Below are 23,811 nucleotides of genomic sequence, written 5' to 3' on the forward strand. Positions count from 1 at the left end.
TTGGGTTTACACTGGAAATGAACTCCTAAATTGTCATCCTAACTGTGTTTTGTGGAATTAACATGGTGATTTTTTTAACGTTTACTTGCAGCTGCTTCTGCTGTCATAAGGACGAGAAATGTTGAGAAACTGAAAACTGGACTTTTAATACCAAGAAGCTCAACTGAAGCTTCAGAAAGAGTCACAGCTGTGGAGGAGCTGCACAAGTATTTTGTCTGTAAATAAAGAAGAGGAAGTGTGTCCAGATCCAATAACCTGACTCGACAAAACAATAAAACTCCTACAGAAAGTAAAAAAATAACAACACTCATTTTGTGGTTTATTCAGCAACATTTCCACATCTGCTGGTCTACTGGTTGGGCTTACTTAAAGGAAGTCCTGAAATACAATTCTGCTGATTAAAGCTGAAGAAAGTATAATTGAATTAAAGCCGAGCCTGAAAAACTGTTGAGTTAGTCACAATGGGGCCTTTAAAGTTTAATCAGAAGTTACAAACAGTCTAGTTTCAACCCAAGTTGTCCTCCTGTTTCACATTATTTCACATTTTATTGGATTATATTTCTACGTAGACAGGCGGATTATGAAAAGGCCCCAGCAGCTCTCCTACAGGAGCAAAACACACAGAGGTTGTTGAGGTTTTTTCTCTTTTCTTTGTTATTTTCTGTCTCTTTGTTGTTGTTTTGTGTCTTTTTATTGTTGTTTAGTGTGTCTTTGTAGCAACTTTGTGTCTCTTAGTTGTTTTCTGTCTCTTTGTATTCACTTATATATATTTTATGTTTCTTTTAGTTATCCCAGTGTACTAATTTTGTTTTTGTTATTGTTTTGCTTCTCTGTCTGTTCTAATTTTGTCTCTTTGTGGTTGATTTGTGTCTCTTTGTAGTTATTTTGTGTCTCTTTGCTAATAATAATAATACATTTTATTTTGAATGCACTTTACATTATAAAATAATCTCAAAGTTTCTGTTGGTGTGTGTCTCTTTGTTGTTGTTTTGTGTCTCTTTGCTATTATTTTGTGTCTGTTTGCTGTTATTTTGTGTCCCTTTGCTGTTGTTTTGTGTCTATTATTGTTTTGTGTCCCTTTGCTGTTGTTTTGTGTCTCTTTGTTATTGTTTTGTGTCTCTTTGCTGTTGTTTTGTGTCTATTTGCTGTTGTTTTGTGTCTGTTTGCTGTTATTTTGTGTCTTGTTGCTGTTGTTTTGTGTCTATTATTGTTTTGTGTCCCTTTGCTGTTGTTTTGTGTCTCTTTGTTATTGTTTTGTGTCTCTTTGCTGTTGTTTTGTGTCTCTTTGCTGTCGTTTTGCGTCCCTTAAGTTGTTTTGCGTCTCTTTAAGTTGTTGTTTTCTGTATCTCTTATTTATTTGTTACTTATTTATTTTGTAGTTGTTTTCTGTCCTTATCTATTTATTCTTATTTTGTGTCTCTGCAGTTATTTTGTATCTCTTTCTTGTTTTTTTATGGCCTTTGCGGCAACAATCATCTATTTTAGTTATTTTTTGTCTCTTTATATTAATCTATGTCTCTTAATTGTTGTTTTGTGTCTCTTTGTTGTTGTTTTGTGTCTTTTTGTGGTCCTATCACATCTTTCCTTGGTCAGTTTGAAGGTGAAGGCCACAGAAGCTGCTGGATCTGTGGATCTGTGCTGCTCAGTAATCCATTCTTGTGTACAGAAGTGAAGTTTTGTGAAAGAAACCAAATCCCTTTCAGCAGTTATGGCTTCACAGTTACCATCCTCAACCTTTCCTCCCCACTGCTGCAACTCAAAGCTGTATTTTGTCTGTTTCTTTGTGCGACAGTAGAGAGATTTCTCACCTGCAGTTTGACAGCGATGACCACAGAGGTGAGGTCTTTGTCCAGCTCCTTCAGCATGATCAGCTTCTTCAGGGTCAGGTTGAACAGCCTGTAGAGAAAAAACAAGCAGACTTTGATTAGAAGACGTCACGATGAATCACCCAAAGTTCATGACGTACGGAAAACAGCATAAACCTTTTACACTCATTAAAAAACAAACACCTAATCGGATGTTTTGTGCTTCTTATTCTCCCTGTGATGAATATTTGTTCCACTTGGAAAGTGCAAAATGGATGAGAGGCTGTCAAAAGGTAGTGAACGCTTCCCAGTCTAATTTTAATTCAAAGCAAATGGAAACAAACAGAAACAAACAAACATCTCCACAATGATGCACAGATTTATGACGAGCTCTGAAAACATTTGTCTTTTAATTGCTTGTGTTTATTTTTGATTTACGAGGTATGAACAGAGCTTTACTGAAGAATTTTTGCACATTAAGAGATATATTTTTTTATGTATTTCTTCACAAATTCCTTGTATGCGAAAACTTACTTGGCATTTCTAATTCTATTATTGCAACTGCAGGAAACAATGCAAATCAGCAGCATCTTTCAGCTTCATCTTGGCTTTCCAACTCACCATCCGACCATCAAATCAAGCAAAAATAAAACGAAAAGTGACACTTGAAGAGGTCTTTATTGCAGCTTTGTGGGGGGCTAAAATAGTCAATTATGCCCCTGATGGGACTGAAAATGGTTTGCTATTTTGGTCAAAGTGTCCTTTTTACCAACCACTTACGTCAGCGTGAACAAACACAAAATTAATGTTGGATGTCAACAAGTTTCCCCCACTTAAAGGGATAGTTTGGATTTTCTGAAGTGAGCTTGAATGAGAAACTGTGCGTTCCCAGTTTGGAGAACCACACGCTCAATAGGCAGTTATCAGACCAAGGCCCACCCTAAAGATGTTACACCTGTTTATGTGTACACTATATTAACAATATGTCCACTGATTTTTGTTGCTGTCCACAACTGTTTAATTTCGGCACTACTTTTTCTCAACCGTAGGACTTCCAGGTTTCTACGCAATACCGCCACAGGTCGGCTGTTGGTTCAAAACTCACCGCTAGTTTTTTTAAGACACAACAAATACAGAAGAACAACTTTTGCATATGGAGACTGAATGGGCTAAAAAATAGAGAGAGAGGGGAAAGTTCTGAGGAAACTAGACCCCAAGCTGAAGCCCAACAAAGAGCCCAGTGGGTAAACTATAAACCGAAAGAGCTGCTGCTGCCATGAGTGGGACTTGGTTCTGTTTTACGCCTATTTGACCAATGCAAACTTTGTTCTTTTGCTGGGCTGGTGCCCGTATCAATCACACTGCAGTAAAACCAATCAAACCAAATGAATGATACACTATTTAGTTGGTCTTGTTGGTCATAATAATCCCATCCTCAGGCCTTGATGTTAGTGGTTCGGCTCTGAAACCAGTTCTCCCAACAGAGAGCTGGTTCTCTGGCTGTCCAAACACCTGGAACTGGTTCAAGACCAGGCTCTGGTTCAAAACCGGCCCTGGAACTGCATTGGTTGAAAAGGGGGCATCTGATCAGATGCCAAAATAGACCAAAATAGCCGATCTACCGTGCTTGTGTGTGGGAGCATAACTAGTGTTGGCTTCAGTTGGTAAAAAGGACACTTTGACCATGAATAGCAAACCAATTTCAGTCCCATCAGGGACATGATTGAGCCTTTTTTGTCATCAGAAGAAAAACACAAAGCTGCACTAAAGGCCTCTTCAAGTGTCGGATGGTGGACGGTGAGTTGGAAAGCCAAGATGAAGCTGAAAGATGCGTTACATTGTTTCCTGCATTTGCAATAATATTTGAAAATAAGAAACATTTAAATGCCAAATAAGTTTGCCTATACAAGGAATTTGTGTAGAAATACAAAAAAATATATCTCTTCATATGCAGAAACTCTTTATCAAAGCGAAGGGAATTGGTTCTAGGTGATTAGGACATAAACAGGCGATCTGCAAGGGTTATGTGTAGGAACATGGAAGTTCTACGGTTGAGATAGAGTAGTGCCAAATCAAACGGCTGTCTAATACAACAAAAATTGGTGGATAAATTCTAAATATAACATACACATAAATGGGTATGACATTTTTAAGGATGGCCTTTGTTTAGGGGGTTAAAATAAGTATTGTGATGGTCCCCGTCTGTAGTCTGTTTCCTGCGTCTGGTTCTCCAAAGACCATCATCTACTTCAGCTAATACATCGACTGTGGGTAAGTACCTCATACAATCTCACTTCAGAAAATCCAACTGTCCCTTTAAGTGGGAAGAAACTTGTTGACATCCAACATCATTTTATGTTTGTGTGAGCTGATGTAAGTGTTGTCTTCAGTTGGTAAAAAGGACACTTTGACCAAAATAGCAAACCATTTTCAGTCCCATCAGGGGCATGATTGACTCTTTATTGTCATCAGACAGCTTGTCATCAGAAGAAAAACACAGAGCTGCACTAAAGGCCTCTTCAAGTGTCTCTTTTCATTTTATTTCTGCTTCTTTTGATGGTCTGACGGTGAGTCAGAAAGCCAAGATGAAGCAGAAAGATGCTGCTGCTTTGCACCGTTTCCTTCAGTTGAGATAACAGAATCCGACATGCCAAGTAAGTTTGCATATACAAGGAATTTATGAAGAAATATATCTCTTAATAATAGAGGTGTGAAGCCCCATGATACGATTTTATCCCGATACTTGAGTCACGATGTGATATTATTACGATTTCAAGCATTTTCCGGTATGGTGAATATTGCGATACAATATATTGCAATTTAACTGTTTAACTGCATTTTGTCTCCACAAAATTAAATACAATCAAGAATTGTTTTGTCAAATCAGAGAAAATTCTCAGTCTCTTCATCTCACTTCAGTCTTTTTATTTCTCCACAATGAGAGTCACACCCACAGACTGACCAACAAAGTATTCAGTCAAACTGAACTGAACTGATATCAAACACGTATGGACGACAACAACTGCAGCATTTTATCAAACATTCCTCAACTTTAAGCTTCACTGCTCTAAACTTATTGAATGAAACATAAAAAAAGCCGAACTTTGCTGCGTTTCTTCCACAACTTTCCGACACGATATACTGGTGCCTAATTTTCTCTCATTGGACAAAACAATCCTTGATTGAATTGAATTTTGTGAACACAAAATGCAGTTAAACAGTTAAATCATAATATATTGTATCGCAATACTCACCATAGCGGAAAATACTTAAAATTGCAATAATATCCTATCGTGACTCAAGTATCGGGATATAATCGTATGGTGGGGCCTCTGCTGATTCACACCGGTTCTCCGAACTGGGAGCCCACACAGACCATCATCTACTGCGGGTAAAACATCGTCAGTGAGTCAGTACTTCACACAATCTCACTTCAGATAATGCGAACTATCCCTTTAACACACAAAGCACACGCTCAAACAGAAACTTGTTAAAAAAAAACAAAGAGGCACATACGAGACCAGAATCACTTAAAGAACCGAAATGGAATCAGAGAAAACGACACCCAAACAGCAGCTGTGGAGCCAGGGGTCAGTCTGCTCAATAATTCATCTCCAGGGCTTCAGAGACAGTAAGCAAACCACTAAAATAGACCTGCTGGGGCTGCCTGAGGAGAGGGGGGAGAGGGGGGGGCTCCGAGAGGGAAACAAAGGAAAAGACAGAGATAGAGGTGGATTATCATGTGAAAGAATGACAAGCTGGGGAAAAGAAAAGACAGGAGCAGACAGAGGAAAGAGACAAAGGAAAATGACAAATCAAAAAAGAAATGTGGAGACAGCGGTGAATGCAGAGAGGAAAAAACAAGCAAGCAGCCAGACAATGAAGAAGTAAAAAGAGAGAAAAGGGGAGCAGGAGACATGAAGGAGCAGAGATCTGAGGAGGAGGAGGAGGAGGTGACCTGTCTGACATCGCAAATATAGAAATAAATGTGTTTTTTCTTCAGAGAGGGAGAGGAGAAGAAAATTGCAATTTTTAAAAAAAAAGTGTCATAACGTATGAAAACATACAATAAGACATTTAACTGCAGAGGCTGGAAACGAAAACCAATAAATCTGGAACAACAACAAAAGAAGAAAAGGCCAAGAAATTATGTTTCAAACCATTTAAAATGGTTAAAAAGGAATAAAAAATGTTCTATTCCTATCATCTGAATGAAACAGAAAGAGCAAAAAAAAATAATCTCTCAGCCCCACAACCCACCACAGAGTTTAAAAAATGTTTTCTTAAAAAAAAAATCCAAAATTACACCATTTCTCAAAACCCAAAAATGTAAAAACATAACTTTTAGTCGCATTTATCTTTTATATTTCCAATGCTCCTTGACAAATCGCTTCCATATGTTAAATAAAAAAGTTATTTCTTCAGAAAAACGGATAATCCATAGTATTATTAATATCTGTATTTAAAAATATATGCATTTTTTTAACTTTAATATGATGGTAAGTGTTTGCCGGACTATTTACTGTTTTTTTACAATATCTTTTTATTTCCTTTTTTTTTTTTACATTAAATTTAAAGTTTTACTGTAAGAAAACTGAAAGTTTCCTTAATTTTACATTCAGCAATACCATGTGTATTCTTTGTATTTTGAACTATAGAATTCAGTGTACTTTAACATTAAGCAATTGTATAATAAGCAATAATCCTGTAAAACATCTATAATGTCCCATTATATTATTTACAGATTTCAACTTTCATTTTATAGTTTTATTTGTAATAAAAGTAGTTTTATTTTCATGGCAATTGCACTTAATGTAGAAAAACAACAAGAGAACCCTGAAGAATTAAAGGCAAACACCAAATATTACTGTAAGGCTGTTAAGACCATTAAGCAATTGAATAATCCTGTAAAAAAAAAAAAAAAGTTTTTTAAATAATAAAAAATCTCCTATTAAAATTAATTCAATATTATTTTATTTCAATTTTAATTTTATGGTTAATATGTGTTAAATAATAATAATAATAATAAATATTATTATTATTATTATTTAACAAATATTAACCATAAAATTAAAGTTGAAAAATAATAATATTGAATTAATTTTAATGGGACATATTTAATTATTTAAAAAAAAGTTTAATAATAAAAAATGTCCCATTAAAATTAATTCAATATTATTTTATTTCAACTTTAATTTTATGGTTAATATTTGTTAAATAATAATAATAATAATAATCATATTTTTTATTATTATTATGCACCCAATGTAGGAAAAAAACAAGAAAAACCCATAAAATAAATAATAACACATTAAAAAATAATAACTTTTTGGGGGTTGGTTGTTTTTTTTTTACAGTGTGAACAGTCCACACGATCAATAATTCAACCATCAGCCAAGCTCCACATAGATCAATAGTCCGGGCAGGCCGAGGGGAGAGAACGAAGTGCTGAAACACAAACACACTCAAACTTCTACTTCAACTACGAAGATTAAAGGCAGACTGAGAGTGGACGGAGAAATTGCACCTCTGATCTGAACACGCCTCTCCACCTCCTCATCCTCTCATCTCACCTGTGCCTTCCTCCAAATTCCCCCACCACTTTACTGTCTTTCATCTTTCTCTCAGCGTTCACATCCCGACACTCAGAGACGGACGAGTGGCCGCGACGGCTGATGCAACCTGCTGCAACACTCAGCGACAAACACCGGGAGCCTCCCCTCCTCCGTCCCAACCAACGCTCTCTGCACAGGATCAAAGTGTAGCACAGGCTTAGGCCTCTGAATTAAAGCAAATCAATTTTTTTCTCCCCTCTGATGGAAAGGGCAGCTAAGTGCAGCTTCTGCTTACACCTGCTGGATCTGAGTGGGGAGTGAATCAGGGCGGAGAGGCCTGGTGCCAGGGGTCGATGTGGGACTGAAGCACCTGAGCCGAGGCCTTCAGGGAGGGACGCTCAGACCGGGAGACAGACAGGCCTGCTGTGCTGGTCTTTCTACATTTCACTCACTGTGGTCTTGTATTTCACTGCAATATATAGTATCTAAAGGTCCTGCAGCTCTGTGGAATCAGCACAATCATGGCTAGAAGTGGGAACAACTCAAACATGTCTTTTGTGGAGAATAACACAGTTATAACAACATAAATCATTAAAAAAACAACTTTGAATTTCTCTGATTAATAATTTTAAAAAAATTGAATTTACTTATAAAATACTTTTCCAAGTGCCCACAAGTGTCATGAACATTGGAAAAATAAAATTGTTCTCCACATGCTATACATATTGAACTATTTGCATTTTCCCAGCCTCTCCTGTCCTCTCCTCTCAGCTCTGTGTAAACAGATTTTCAGTGAATATTTGCCACGTGACCGTTCGTCTCAGGAGAATCAGTCATGGCTTCACAGTGTCTCTGAGGAGCAGAATTTAATGTTTTTAACAGGATCTAGTTATTACAAACACTTTATTTTTGGAGACGTTTTAAATGAGACATGGAGAATAAAGTGATTCTGACAGAAATATCACAATTTTAAGCTTTGTTTTGGTTACATTTTGTAATGGAAACTTTCATAACAAATGATCCGTTCAAGGACTGTCGGAAAGTTCAGATTCTGACGATAATGCCTGTTTTTACAGTTTCTTTCTACGATAAACTGTGCAATTTTGGCGGCATTTTAAATGTAGAATAAAGTTATTTTGACAAAAATATCACAATTTTAAGCTTTGTTTTGGTTACTTTTTGTAACGGAAACTTTCATAACCTATGATCCATTCAAGGACTTTTGGGAAGTTTCTTTTTACCTTCTTCTTTTATCTTTTAAAGAAATAATTTATTCTAACAAAACAATAAAAATGCTTTGTGGAGCTACCAAATCTAAAACAAAGAACAAATAAAATTAATTATATGAATGTTAAAGTGATGAAAAACATAAAAATAGAAAAAAATAGAGCGCTTTTTGCTTTACCGCTTAAATATTATTCAATTTAAATCAAAATTATTCACATTTTATCAACCTTGACCACATATTTTGCTAATTCCAGTCCTGACTAACTGTTAATGCATGTATCAAAAATGCAAAAAATCACTATATTGACTACAATATCAGTTATTATAGTATCAGTGTATAAAATCCCAGATACTGTGGGTCATGTTGGTCCTAAAGGACGTTGGTATGATGTCAGCGTCGGCAGCTGGCTCACATCAGAAGGACGTTCCCATCATCGGCCTCTATACCTGCTCCGTATGTGATCAATCACACAGCTGACGAGACACTAAATGTTTATGACACCTCTGGGACCTTCATTGTCCGACATCACAGCTGTAGGTTATAGCTTCTGGAGGATCTTAAACGTCCTCGTAGCTCGGCAGGATTAATCAAAACTCTAATAAGATGTCGTGCTCGTGGTGCTTGCTGTTCTAATATGTGATATCTGTACAGAATGTTAAAAATATAAGCAGAAAACTAGTCTCTTTACCATTTTTTATTTATTTTTTGCTCTTTTAACATTTTACTCACTGTGGCCTTGTATTTCACTGCAGTATATGAAATATATATAAAATCTCCCGCTCTCTTCACTTGGTGCAGAGTAAAAGACCCACTTCATATGAGCTGAGAAAAATACTTTCACCCTCATCCTTATATTTAAAGACGCACGCCAGCTTTTTACTTTAAAGAAAATGTAGATATTTCAACCTTTGTCTGACCAAGAATCATTTAACCCTCTGAACCACCCACAAGCCGATTCAGGGATTTTTGTGTTTATTTGTTTGTTTTTTACATTTTACTCACTGTGCTCTTGAATTTCAGTACAATATTTATAAGTCCTGCAGCTCTATGGAATCAGCACATTCATGGCAACTCAACAACTCTGTCTTTTGTGCAGAATAACAATTGTAATGACATAAATCATAAAAATAGAAAAAAACGCAAGTTGAATTTCTCTGACAATTGAAAAATAAATAAATAAATAAAATAGGATTTATATATAACAATTTTCCAAGTGCCCTCCAGTGCCAGGAATGTTTTGGGGAAAAATTGTTTCTCCACATGTTATACATATTTAACTATTTGCATTTTTCCAGCCTCTCCTGTCCTCTCCTCTCAGCTCTGTGTAAACAGATTTTCAGTGAATATCTGTCACCTGATCTTTCGTCTCAGCAGAATCAATCATGACTTCACAGTGTCGCTGAGGAGCAGAATCTAATGTTTTTAACAGGATATAGTTATTACAAACGCTTTATTTTTGGAGTCGTTTTAAATGAGACATGTAGAATAAAGTGATTCTGACAGAAATGTCACAATTTTAAGCTTCGTTTTGGTTACTTTTTCTAAAAGATCTGTTCAAGGACTTTCTGAAAGTTCATATTCTGACAATAATGCCCTTATCTACAGTTTCTTTTGATGATAAATTATTTTGATCATCTTTTAATCAGTTCAGTCATTCACTATATCTGCTAAAATGATTTTTTTGTCGCATTTTTTATATAGTTTTTTTAGATGTAATACATTTATTCTTTCATTCTTGCAGACATTAAATGTTAAATAAAGTCTTTTTTGACAGAAATATCACAATTTAAAGCTTCATTTTGGTTGCTTTTTCTCACAGAATCTTTCATAACCTATGATCCGTTCAAGGACTGTCGGAAAGTTCAAATTCTGACGATAATGCCTGTTTTTACAGTTTCTTTCTCCAATAAATGGTGTATGTTTGGCGATCTTTTAAAGAAAATTTGCATTTCAGAGGGTTAATCAGCTGCTCAGTGGGTTCCTACAGCATGATTCCCCTCGAGATAAACTTACAGTTAAAAGCTAAGCTGTACTTCATTGTTGCTCAGTAAATGGATGTGAGTGCCAGTGGGACTCCTGTATTACCACCTCTGAAACACAAGCCTTCCATTAAAGCACCGTGCTGAATTTTAGCCGTACTCTTTTCCCCCGAATCAGGTTAAGGATCAAACGTCTCTTAAGCACAGAAAACAAAAAGCCTTCCATGAGTGATATATAGTCAAATGGAAAGAGGAATAATGGAAATAACAGACAGAGCACAGTCCTTAGCTGCTGTTTTTTTTTTACCCCTGAACTCCTAATTACTGTAAATAATCCCCCTGGATGAGAGAAATGCATAAAAAAAAAACAGCTCCAGCCTCAACAGTTGCAGCACTTGTCACCACAGCTGACGAGGGAAATCACATTGTAAAGGTCAAAACAGTCCTCCTGCCACAAATGCTTCCTCTCTGGTCCAGTTCTCACTTCTCGGGCCCCGTCTCCTCGACAGCCTGTCACTACACCCTGACAGTCACTACGCATTATTATCAATAACAGAAGAGACAAGAAGCAAAGGAGGATTCGAAGAAAAACACGCAGCAAGGGGCAGTAAGGGAAGGAAGAAACCATGGCTGTTATTGTGCAGGAAAAAAAAAGGAAAAATGGGAAAATAGGAGCACAGCTTCGTCTTCTTCACACAAACAATAACAAACCTGCTTCGGGGTTTAATTATAGGCTGCAATGCATCATGGGAAAAACAAACAAATCTGACCTTTAGGGAGCCAAGACAGGATCTTTGATTAATTCCCAATAGAGAATAAATATCTTGGACCCAAATCTGTTTTTATACAGATATGATATGTTATTGAAAATGTATGTTTTCTTTAAAAGTTCGCCCAAAAATTCACTCTTTATCGTAGAAAGGAACTGTAAAAACAGGCATTATCGTCAACATTTTAACTTTCCGACAGTCCTTGAACATATTGTACAGTCATGGAAAAAAATATTAGGCCACCCTTTCTTTAATTTCTTGTTCATTTTAATGCCTGGTACAACTAAAGGTACATTTGTTTGGACAAATATAATGAAAACAACAAAAACAGCTGATAACAGTTTGATTTCAGAGCTGATATCTAGACATTTTCCATGGTTTTCTTGGTAATAACCAAAATCATTTTCAAGAAAACCATGGAAAATATCTAGATATCAGCTATTAAATTAAATTAGAGAATAGAACCCTAACCCTTAACCTAGACTTTGTCTCTAGCTGGATGAGACGTTTACTTCAGAGGCTTGAGTAGTAATTATGTCTCAAAAGTGTAATTAGCTGCTTTTCTGTACTTGTTTTACAGCCACTGAACTCCAACATCCTGCCAGGATTGAAACGTCTTGTTAAAAGCTCGCCAAAAATGCCATTTTTATTGTAGAAAGAAACCGTAAAAACAGGAATTATAATGAACTTTCTGAAAGTCCTTGAACCGATCAGTTACAAAAGTTTCTGTGAGAGAAAGTAACCAAAATGAAGCTTAAATTTGTGATATTTCTTACTGTGATATTACTTTATTCTACATGTCTCATTTTTAAAAAATGTCTCCAAAAATCAAAGTGTTTGTAATAACTAGATCCTGTTAAAAACATTAAATTCTGCTCCTCAGAGACACTGTGAAGCCATGATTGATTCTGCTGAGACGAACGGTCACATGACAAATATTCACTGAAAATCTGTTTACACAGAGCTGAGAGGAGAGGACAGGAGAGGCTGGAAACATGAGAATAGTTCAATATGTATAGCATGTGGAGACACAATTTGTTTCTCCAATATTCATGACACTTGTTGGCATTTGGGAAATTGTTTTATATAGAAATTACATTTTATTCAAATTAAAAAAATAATAATTAATTAAAGAAATGTTTTCTTTTATTATGATTTATGTCATTATAACTGTGGGGTTAAAGGGTTAAACATCCTGACACCTACTGAGGATTAAACAAACTATCATAAAAAATGTTATCGGATGCTGTTTGAATGTGGGTCTGCTCCAGTTTACATCAGAAAGCCGATAGCCTGTGTGTCCTTGTCGGGTAATGTGCCTCTGTAAACAACACGTCATCCAGTCACAGAACGCCTTCCATCATCTCGTGATCAATAAAGCACAGAGACACACACAGATTCCCCCCCGCTGCTTTAACTGAACCATCGATAATGTCTGCACCGAGCCGCAGCCACCACAAGTGAACGTTAAAGCCGATGTGGAAGTGTCTCGAGGTGCAGTTCCTCTTCTGGCTGCTGCCTCCTAATAACACTCCCGCTACCAGAACAAAAAACACACTGTCGACACATTTTTCCCACGCAACACTCTAGTTTCACTTCTTCTAATTTTACAAACTGTAGTTCCAGTGAAGAGGACGTGAGGAGTGGATGGGCTGAACTTGGTTGGGTGTATTTGTTTATTGACAGGTGTGTCAGCTAAACTCCATTGTCTAAATTGGGATTTTTTTCTTTTGGCTTCAAGCTGCTGGGAAACACAGCGTTTAAAAAAGTCCCTTTACAAACATGCAGGTGACGTCACAAATTCTAGATTAATGCTTTTTTGCTTACACGATAAGGATGTGATGGGAATATGCCTAAAACAAATCTTAAGCATCCTATTTGTACTTGACAGATGCAATTTTTCTCTGTTTTTTTAAATTTTATTGCGTCCCTTCATTGTATTGTCTTATTTATTGTTTTGTTATTGCTGAGAATGTAAGAACATTTTGTTGTTAAATTCTCTTATACTCTCTATTCTCTCGCCAAGCAACAAAACCATTAACCCTCTGAACCTAAAGTATGTTTTCTTTAAAAGATCGGCAAAAACACATCACATGTCCTTAAATAAAATACAGTACGGAAAAAAAACAGACACTTTTTTGTCACCCAAAAATTCTTACTGCTTTCTCTCATCCAAGTTACTTTCATCTTGTAATGTTATATATATATATATATATATATATATATATATATATATATATATATATTTGAAATGCCCGCAATTGATGAAATATCAACAACTACATTTTCTAAATGAACTGATTAATCAATCATGCAGACTTTTATTTATGCAGCTGTCCTGTGTTCTGAAAATGTGCCAGAACTGTTATATTACATAATAAAAGACGGGAAAGACCTCCAGCTGCAGTGTGTGTGTGTGTGTGTGTGTGTGTGTGTGTGCGTGTCCTCAGTGGGTTACTGAGTGCATCAATTTGTCATAGAAAGTCTTCATGCTTCTCCGGGACAAAGTGGAGAAGACCTCGCTGTCTGACTCACCACTAAATAAATGTTTAATGCCGCCCTGGCTGACAACGCCTCGTGTTTTCCCAGCAGTCACCACTATTTGTTTGTTTATTACTTGAAGGGAAGAAGTTGGATGAGAGGAGGGAGCAGACGGAGGCAGAGGAGCGGTTCAATAATGTCTGTGGGTAGATTGACCTCCGACATTCTGGAAAGGCCAGAAGAAAGCAGAAGAAAGACGAGTGCGTATCAAATATCAAACTGCAAGAAAAAAAAGCAGGCTCATTTAAGACTCATTTTATTGATTTATCTGTCAGTTTCTGATTGATTTAATAATCTTTAGTCTATAAAATGTCAAGAAAATAGTGAAAAATGATGCTGAAAAATTCCCGAGAGGCCCAAGGAGACTTCAAAATTACCATGACAATCCTTCAAAATAAAATACAGTACAGTGAAAATAGAGACACTTTTTAAGATTGTTGTCTCAGAGTTGAAGAATCTCAAAAGGACATCAAAAAAATGTTTGAGATCTCAACAAAAGTGTAAAAAAATAGGTTTATGGCTCATTTAAGACTCATTTTATTGATTTATCTGTCAGTTTCCAATTGATTTAATAATATTTAGTCCATAAAATGTCAAGAAAATAGTGATATGCTCAAAAATTCCCCAGAAGCCCAACGAGACCTGCTTCAAAGCCAAAAGCTTCAATATACGATGACAATCCTTCAAAATAAAATACAGTAGAGTGAAAATACAGACAATGGTCGTCTCATTGGAGTTGAAGAATCTCTGTAGATGCAAAAAGGACATCAAGAAAATGTTTGAGATCTCAACAAAAGTGTAAACAAATAGGTTTAAGGCTCATTTAAGACTCATTTTATTGATTTATCTGTCAGTTTCCTGTCTATAAAATGTCAAGAAAATGGAGAAAAAATGCAGCTCAAAATGCCCAAGAAGCCAAAGGAAACCTGCTTCAAAGCCACAAGCTTCAATTTACGATGACAAGCAATGTGAAAAGTCTCGAATTTCGGCTTCTCAACAAGTATTAAGCCACTCCAGTGAGACGTGCTGGCACATTTTGACTCAGCAGAGATTTGTATCTGCCGACCCGAGGGTGCCAGCGATGACGCACTTATTTTGAGTCGATGACGATAAAAAGCAGCATCTTCTTCAGCACTATTTATGACTGCGCTGTGCAGCAGTTGTTGGTAGCCAGCTTTTTATCACCATGGATTTTTAGCCCATTATCTTTTCTCTTTGCTTTTTTGAGATGCAGTTGAAGTATCTGCTTCATCTGGCAAGAAGAGCAGCAGGATTTCACTTAAAACCACCAGAAGTGCCAAAGGAAAAGTCCAATTAGGCCAACAACCCAAAGAAAGGAAATGCCTGCAAACTAAGAAAGTCAAGAATCTCTTGAGATGCAAAAAGAACATTAAGAAAATGTTTTAGACCTCAGAAAAGTGTAAAAAATGTTGCAGGAATTCAAACATTTTAGCAGATATAGAGAATCACTGAACGGATTAAAAGACGATCAAAATGTCGACAGACAAGCAACAAAACAGTTAACCCTCTGAACCCACGAGTATGGTTTGTTCAAAATAGACAAAAAGTATTGTTATTCTTATTAACTAACAGCAAAAACAGGTAATATCATCTGATTTTGAATTTTCCAATATTTTTTATATGGATCACAGGCTAAATTTCTGTTAGAAAAAGTAACCAAACCGAAGCTTAAATTTGTGACATTTCTGTCAAAATCACTTTATTCTACATGTCTCATTTAAAAAAAAATCCTGTTAAAAACATTTAATTTTTTCTGCTCCTCAGCGACACTGTGAAGCCATGATTGATTCTGCTGAGATGAACGGTCATGTGACAAATATTCACTGAAAATCTGTTTACACAGAGCTGAGAGGAGAGGACAGGAGAGGCTGGAAAATGGAAATAGTTCAATATGTATAACATTTGGAGACACATTTTTTCCCCTCAATATTCATGACAGTTTTGGGCATTTGTAAAAATGTTGTATATATAAATCACATTTTATTCCATTTTTTTTAATTATCAGAGAATTTTAACTCGTTTTTTTCCTCTTTTTTATGATCTATGTCATTATAACAGATAAGACATTTTTGAGTTTTTCCCACTTCTAGCCATGATTGTGCTGATTCCATAGAGCTGCAGAACTTATAGATTTTATGTATAAAAACCACAGCTGTTGAAATATAAAAAGAGCAAAAAAAAACGCCCTGAACCTGCTGCAGAGGGTTAAACTGCAGCATGGGCCTAAAAATGGAGAGTGACTCGCCAACATTTCCATGATTTTTAGATCCAACTTTATTGTCATTGCACATGTCACAAGTACAAAGCAACGAAATGCAGAGCCATCATCCCGTCCAAACGTATACAACACACACAAACAATAAGACAGAGGTGAACAGGACAGGAAGACAAGAAATTTATATGGATGATATGGAAATTTAGGCATTAAAAAACAACGAGATTTACTGTCAAGGAATGACGAAGAATCTTAAAAGGTATTACTGTGTGTGTGTGTGTGTGTGTGTGTGTGTGTGTGTGTGTGTGTGTGTGTGTGTGGCTGCCTGTGGCTTTAAGTAGGAAGGTGGCCAACATGGGAGGTGTGACCTTGTCGTGTCCAACAAGCAGACCAACATGCTAAACACACAGCACGGAGGAAACAGTCCTCCTGCCGTCTTATTCATTTTTACCCTCAATATTCATAACTTTCCTCCGATCTGACCCCCAGCACTTCCCGTTCCCGTCACTTATTTCCCTCTTATCACATATCTTGCTCATCTTTTTCCCTTCCTCTCTCGTCACGAGTGCTTCATCTCCTCCCTCTCTTAAGGACAGCTCCCACTGTCGTCCCTCCCCGGTGTAACGGTAACTCAGCTCCGCCCCATCTCCTCTCTTAAAATAACGCCGCGTCCCCTCCTCCTCCTCCTCCCGGCGGTAATTGTGATCAATGCCGGCGCCGGTCCTGTCGCTGACAGAAAGAGTAAGAGCCTTGCCCTCCTTCTTTATAAGCCTTCCCCTGCTTCTCTGCTCCACAAACTCATTATCATTCCATTACATGGATTAGTCTGTCCCCGACACGCAGCTGGGCCTCGCTTTGGACACGGAGCGACAAACACAGCCACATCAAATATCTTATAGATGATAGAAAAGATATAATAAATCGATTCGGATTTCAGGCCAATTAATTTGAAAAGTCCCGATCAATACAATTTAAAGCAAGGGCAGCAATGAAAGCATAAAAAATACAAAATATAAATAAGTTTGGCATTATTACTGATGCTATTAAAAAAAGGTCAAACAATATAATGAAAAAATGTGCAATAATACGCTGGAAAAAATCATGATAAAACTGTGGAAAAGCACTTCATGTCAAATAACAGTAAACAATTGCAAGTTATTTTACAGATAATTTCTTTAAAAATACACATATTATACAGTAAATGTGTATTTAAAAAAACATATATCTGTAGAATAACTGGTAAGTGTTTGGCAACTTACCATTTTTACGACATTTCTTTTACATTAAGTTTAAAATGTTACTGTAATAAAAAAAAACAAAAGTTGCCTTTATTTGACATTCAGTAATATGTGTATTTTTTACATAGTTTTCACTGTAATTTAACATTTAATACTATTACGAAATTGAATAATACTGTTAAAAAAGAAATAAAAAAATATCATATCCCATTTTATAAATTTACAGATTTTTTTTACTTTTTTTTTTTTTACACATAAAAAGTATATATAATACAAATTACTTTAATTTAACATTCAAGACTATTAAACAATTGAATAATCCTCTAAAAAAAAAAAATCTATAATGTCCTATTATATCAATTTACAGATTTCAACTTTTTTTGCTTTTTTTTGATCAAGAAAATTAAAATTGTTATTTTAAATTATTTACTTTTAACTTATTTACAATTAACTATTAAAATAATACAGTAAATTTCTGTGAAATATGTATATTTTTTATAGTGTACGACTGCAACCAACCTGAATTACAACAATCAAGCCTGAAAAATCACGTTTTCCACATTAAAAGCATGCCAGAGTCCACTTTTCCTACACTTACCACAAGTACCCAAATGCACCCTTGAGGAGGACTTCCAACCAAGTGCCTGTTTCCCCACAACACCACAAAACAATTACATGGAAAGAAAAGAGGACACGCTGCCTAATGTACGATGGATTAACTGCAGGATATGGAGCCAAGTTCAACACCAGAAAACTTTGTAGACTAAAACTGGAAAAACAAGAGCTCAGTCGGCACACAGCAGAGCTAGGCTGTCCGTCTAAACCTCCGTCGTGAGTTGTTCTGAGGACAATGATGCAGAGGGAACAAAAAGGCCTGTTTGACAGCTGAAGTGACGGACTGACAATGTGACTGAGGGCTCTCTGACAGCTGATTTCAAAGCATTCAGTTTTAGCCCTTATTGACAGTGAGGACGGGATATATGGGAAGTGAGAAAAAAAGAGGAAATGCAACAAAGGAATCCAACTGCTGACATTGTACTTACATGTTATGTGTCTTAACCATTTGGCTACCAGGTCGCTCTGGCATTCTGTATCATGCATCCTTAGAGCTTAAGTCAGAATCAGTTGGATCGGACATTGACCCTCTGAAACATGTGTTTTCTGTAAAAGATCGCCAAAAATACACCGTTTATCATAGAAAGAAACTGTGAAAACATAGCCTGGGTATACCCAGACTGCCTTGCACGCTCGAATTTAATTTCGAACCTCCATCCAGTCTGGCAACCAGAGAGGTTTCTTAGCCCTGTTTTAGGGATCCAATCACAGAGCGGGGAGGGACGGCAAGACGATGATGCGTACTACCCGGCACTTGGAAGCTTGTAGTTTTCTTACGGATCCAACATGGCTGCTGCAGACGCGAAAGTCTCTTTAGCTGTAGACGGCGTTTTAAATAGTTTAGAGCGAAAGTTGAAAGGCGAAAGGTCTCTCGGCGGCTCCGCTGTCCCCCGGCTCGTAGCGAGATCGCTGGTGATCTGGCTACGAGCCGGGGGACAGCAGAGCCCCCAGAGACCCGCAGCAGCTTGTTTGTTGCCCATAAAATCAGTGGATGTGTGTGGCTGAATGACATGAGGGGGAATAAAGCGTGAAAATAAATAATCTTGCAGAAAGTGAGAACTGGAGAAGCAAAGCAGCAAACAACACTCTCTCACAGACACACACACAACAAACATCCATTTCTGTTGCTCTACTACGTCATCTGGTATAACTGATCTGATTGGCTAAGAGCTACGTACAGACGCTTTTGATAGACATTCTAAGCGCCCAATAAACGGCTCCGGAGGATCGTAAACCACACCTCCTCTACAGAGAAATGAACGGTTGGTTAACACCAGACTAATCTCAAATGAGATTAGTCTGGTGTTAACCAGGCTAGTGAAAACAGGCATTATCGTCTGAATTTGAACTTCCTGACAGTCCTTGAAGGGATTGCATATTACTATAGTTTCTGTTACAAAAAGTAGATTTTTCTATCAAAATCACTTTATTCTACATGTCTCATTTGAAAATAAGCTGTTCGGAATAACTAGATCCTGTTAAAAACGTTGAATTCTGAAGCCATGATTGATTCTGCTGAGGCGAATAACAAATATTCACTGAAAAAATATGTCGAAATGTGATCTCACTGACTGAGTCTATTAACAGATTACAGGTTACGAAAGTTATCCTTAGAAAAAGTAACCAAAACGAAGCTTAAAAGTGTGATATTCCAGTCAAAATCACTTTATTCCATCTTATTTAAAACTTCGCCAAAAATAAACCGTTTGTAATAACTAAATCCTGTTAAAAACATTAAATTCTGCTCCTCATCGACACTGTGAAGCCATGACTGATTCTGCTGACGCAGCATAACTGCACAAAAGACCGTTTTTGAGTTGTTTAAACTTCTAGCCGTGATTGTGTTGATTCCATAGAGCTGCAGAATTATACTGCAGTGAAATACAAGGCCACAGTGAGTAAAATGTAAAAAAGGGAGTGAAAAAAGTCCTGAAACGGCTTGTTGTTGTTCTGAGAGTTAAACAAACTTTAGTTTTAAGTCTGTGTAATGTCAGATTGAGCCAATGTGTGATTAGTTGGGCGATGTCAACTGAACTGACATGTGATGACGTCTTCAGGCAAACATCACAATGATATCATGGATCATCGTGAATCATCCAAACTGATCAAATCATACGGCCACGAAACCAGCTACAGGAGTGACATCTACCATTATGACATTATGTTGGTCATCATGACGTCACCAGAAATGTGTTCCATGGACAATAACATTCAGCTCTTTGTTCAAATTCTAAATAAATTAGCTTTACCCAAGATTCATTGGGACTTTGGGTGCTTTTCAGTGGTTGGTGACTGTCAGCTATTGGTAATGAATGGCAGCGTCCATCAGCCCAACCCCTAAGTTACAGCAAGTAAGTGGGCATATATGAGCGTATTTGTCTAAAAATCTAGACTGAAAAATCATTTTTCACATTAAAAGCATGCAAGGGTCCACTTTTCCTACACTAACCACAAGTACAAAAATGCACCTTCGAAGAGGACTTCCAACCAAGTGCCTGCTTTCCCCACAACACCTCATAACAAGTCTGTGTGTGTGTGTGTGTGTGTGTGTGTGTGTGTGTGTGTGTGTGTGTGTGTGTGTGTGTGTGTGTGTGTGTGTGTGTGTGTCACATACTAATGTAGTTACATATTAAACCATTTAGGCCTAAAATGCCTGGAAAAAATGCCTGGAAAACCTCTGGGCGATTTTAAAATAACCCCCTAAAACCTGAAGTTTTTCTGGAAATTCAACAGAAGTGTCAATGCCTACTAAATAATAGATTTTTCAGCCTCTGTAGCAGATAGAAATTAAATTCAAAAAGTATTTCAGATATGTGGCTTTGATGCATGACAAGTTGAGTTTATTTGTCCAAACCTTCAAAAAAGTTTTTTTTAAAAATCAACGTGTTGCATTGCATTCTTATGCATTTCATTGGCCAAGAAACCAAAAATAGGTGGAAAAAACTACAAATACTACAAAATGACATATTCGCTTTTCCGGCTAAAATGGTAGAATAACGCAACAGCGCCCCCGGTTTTAATGGTAGAAATGCAGTAATGCTTTCCCAGCTTAAATTGGTTAAAGTCACAATAACTGCATTGACTTTTGGTTTCCAACAGGACATGAACCTCGGCCTCCGGGGTTGGAAAGTCCTGTGCTACTTTGTCACTCTATACCAGGCGGCAATCTCCGTGCCTGAGCATGGAAGCCACCAGGAAGTGCATAAAGCCTGCAATTCACCGAAAATTCCAGTAGGGGGTGCTAAGTTTGGCTGCAAAAGACATCTGCCCATTCATTTCAGTGCTAAATTTGAAAACTTCTCACTTGATTTATTACCTCAGAAAAAATTTTCAGGGACAACATTATGGTCTCAATCGCTAGTAAAAAATCTTCTTCAAGACAATTTGATGTCAATAGTTCTAATAATGGCCCCATTTAGAAGAAAATAGAAGATAAAGAATCGTATGATTTGGGGCGTTTCTAGCTTTGATTGACAGGTCACTGACAAGGCGAGCCGTCACCAGGAGAGAAGCAGAGCGTATCCACGGCAACGTGTCAATAAAGTTATATATAACGTTATATAGATAGAAAAGAGGACGTTTAGCGGTTTGGTCTCATAACTTTGACCCTTTTCACACTATATTTTCACTTAATGACAGTTTATTTGAACGTTTTGTTCAGTAAAAATGTCTTGTTCAGTGTTTGGTTGGACTAACAGACACTCCAAGGAGTCGCTGCTCAGTTTTCTGAGGTAAGAAAGATACATTTTGTTTTTGTTTTTTTGCTAGCCAAAACTAACATCCCAGTTAATGCTCCAGTTAATGCTAACATGAATTAGCAGCAGCTTCTCTCAGTCGGGTTGCCGGTGTAGAGAGGCTGTAGTCAGTGATCAGATCCCTCGCGCTCCGCCACAGTCCAATTATGGTCTGCTCCGCGTATCGGAAACATGATGGCGACGCAAGATGGCGACGAGTGTAACGCTGAACTCGAGGCTTCCAACGGGCAGTCCACAAACCAATGGGTGACGTCACGGTGACTACGTCCATTATTTATATACAGTCTATGCTCTATACTAAGTCACCTGGCTATTATAACGACTCTGGCCACTAGAGGTCGCCACCTTAAGAATCGGTTGTAATAAGCTGCTTGCAGACAACCTATACGTCCATTTTTTGGGGGTGTTTTTATCAAGCAACCAGAAGAATAAAAACAACCAAGAAGAGTGTAGAGGAAAATTTGGTAAATATTTTTTTTAAGGGCCGATGTTAAAATCGTCTGAGAAAGGCAAGAGACTCAGTTCTTTATGACCAAATTAAGAACCTGATGCAAACTTCCTTTAGGTCAGCGTACTTTTGCATCATGTCCTGCTTCCTGTTGTGTGCTACATGCATGAAAGTTTATCATTTTATATCAACAGTCAAATATGCAACTCATATCAAATACACACACGCACACGCACACACACACACACACACACACACACACACACGCAGACACACACACAGACACAGACACAAACACACACACACACACACACACACCAATCCAAAACACACGCACAGACACACAGAGATAGGGATTTCTCACACAGCAGGATGTGATCATTGTGTGTTTGTGTTTGCTTCAGCGTGAGCACTTAAAGTAAACTCAGCCAAACTCTATTTCAAACCCTTCATCCACTTATTTGTCACCTTTGCAGAGCCACTCTGAAGCTGGTAGATTTAAGGCCTTCACACACAGATACACACCTACGTGCACAGACACTACTTAAAAAAAGGGGCAAAAATAAGGTTTTCACAGCGTCTCAACCGCTCAAACAAGGCGATCCAAATCTAATAAACACACAAACTTTAGACTGTGTGTGTGTATTTTTCAATGAAGATGTGGGAGCCGATGTGGCTTAAAACCTCACATGGGGGCTTTTTTGATCCCGAGGTCCTACATAAGCTTATCAGCGGGCTCCACACACTAACCTCTGACCGATAGTGTACACACACACGCACTGAAGGCAAATATGCTCACACAAATTAAGTTGTGCGTGAAATCCGGAGCACACACGAGCCGAAGCAGGGAAAGCCCTGTGCAAAGACTGAACGAGATAGAGGAAGAATGGAAGGAAAGGAGAGAAAGAGTCAACAGTATATCGTAGCGTGGAGCCACAGGCAGCAAAAATAACAAGCGTTTGGTTCCTCACTAACAACAGTCTCAAAATAGCTCTCGGCTGAGTGGAGACAGCCTGTATGGATGTAAACAGTTTGGCAGAGCAGCGCTGAATCATTCTCTCGTCCTCCTCTTGCTTTTATATTAAGATGAAAACAGAATAATTCATCTGAAAACTGATCCTGAGCTCTCAGTGTGCATTGTGACAGGAGAGGATGAGTGACAGCGCAGCAGGAGCACCAAATTAGAGGTGAAACACAAGAAACACCAGTACGTGGCCGAAACTTTGTATTTGCAATTTGTGGAAAACTTTGGTTCTGACTGGCAACAGAGCAGAAAAGGTCGAGCAGCTACATAAAATATAAAACAGCCTTTATGAAGTATTATACCATTTTACTGATTAGTCATTAAGCGTCTCAGGCTCATTAACGGTTTCAGGCATTTAAGGCAACACTGGTTTGGACTAGGGTAGCAAAGGGGGGAAAAATGTCCGGTACATTTCCAAAAACTTTCCATGGAAAGTTAAGCTGGGAAATTTTGGAAATATTCAAATGTTAAATGAAAAGAGCCCCCCGCCAAAAAAGTCCCATTCAACATATAACTGCTTAGTGCGTGGCCTCAGCAGCCCTGCAGTAAGCAGTGTATGTGCTTGAGGAATGGCAGAGATAGTCAAGTGTACTTGCATGAAATGTGGTTGTTTCACT

General features: G+C 37.5%; 1 protein-coding gene across 2 annotated transcripts in view; it reads right to left on the bottom strand.

The window, feature by feature from the left end:
- Window positions 1-23,811, bottom strand: part of LOC131989600 (phosphofurin acidic cluster sorting protein 1-like) — a 100,060-nt gene that overhangs the window by 42,743 nt on the left and 33,506 nt on the right. For both annotated transcript variants that reach the window (XM_059354877.1, XM_059354876.1), the window contains exon 2: window positions 1,809-1,896. In XM_059354877.1, the coding sequence (XP_059210860.1) occupies window positions 1,809-1,896 (88 nt within the window). The remainder of the gene's footprint in view (window positions 1-1,808; window positions 1,897-23,811) is intronic.

This window comes from Centropristis striata, chromosome 17, assembly GCF_030273125.1.
Source record: "Centropristis striata isolate RG_2023a ecotype Rhode Island chromosome 17, C.striata_1.0, whole genome shotgun sequence".
Lineage (NCBI taxonomy): Eukaryota > Metazoa > Chordata > Actinopteri > Perciformes > Serranidae > Centropristis > Centropristis striata.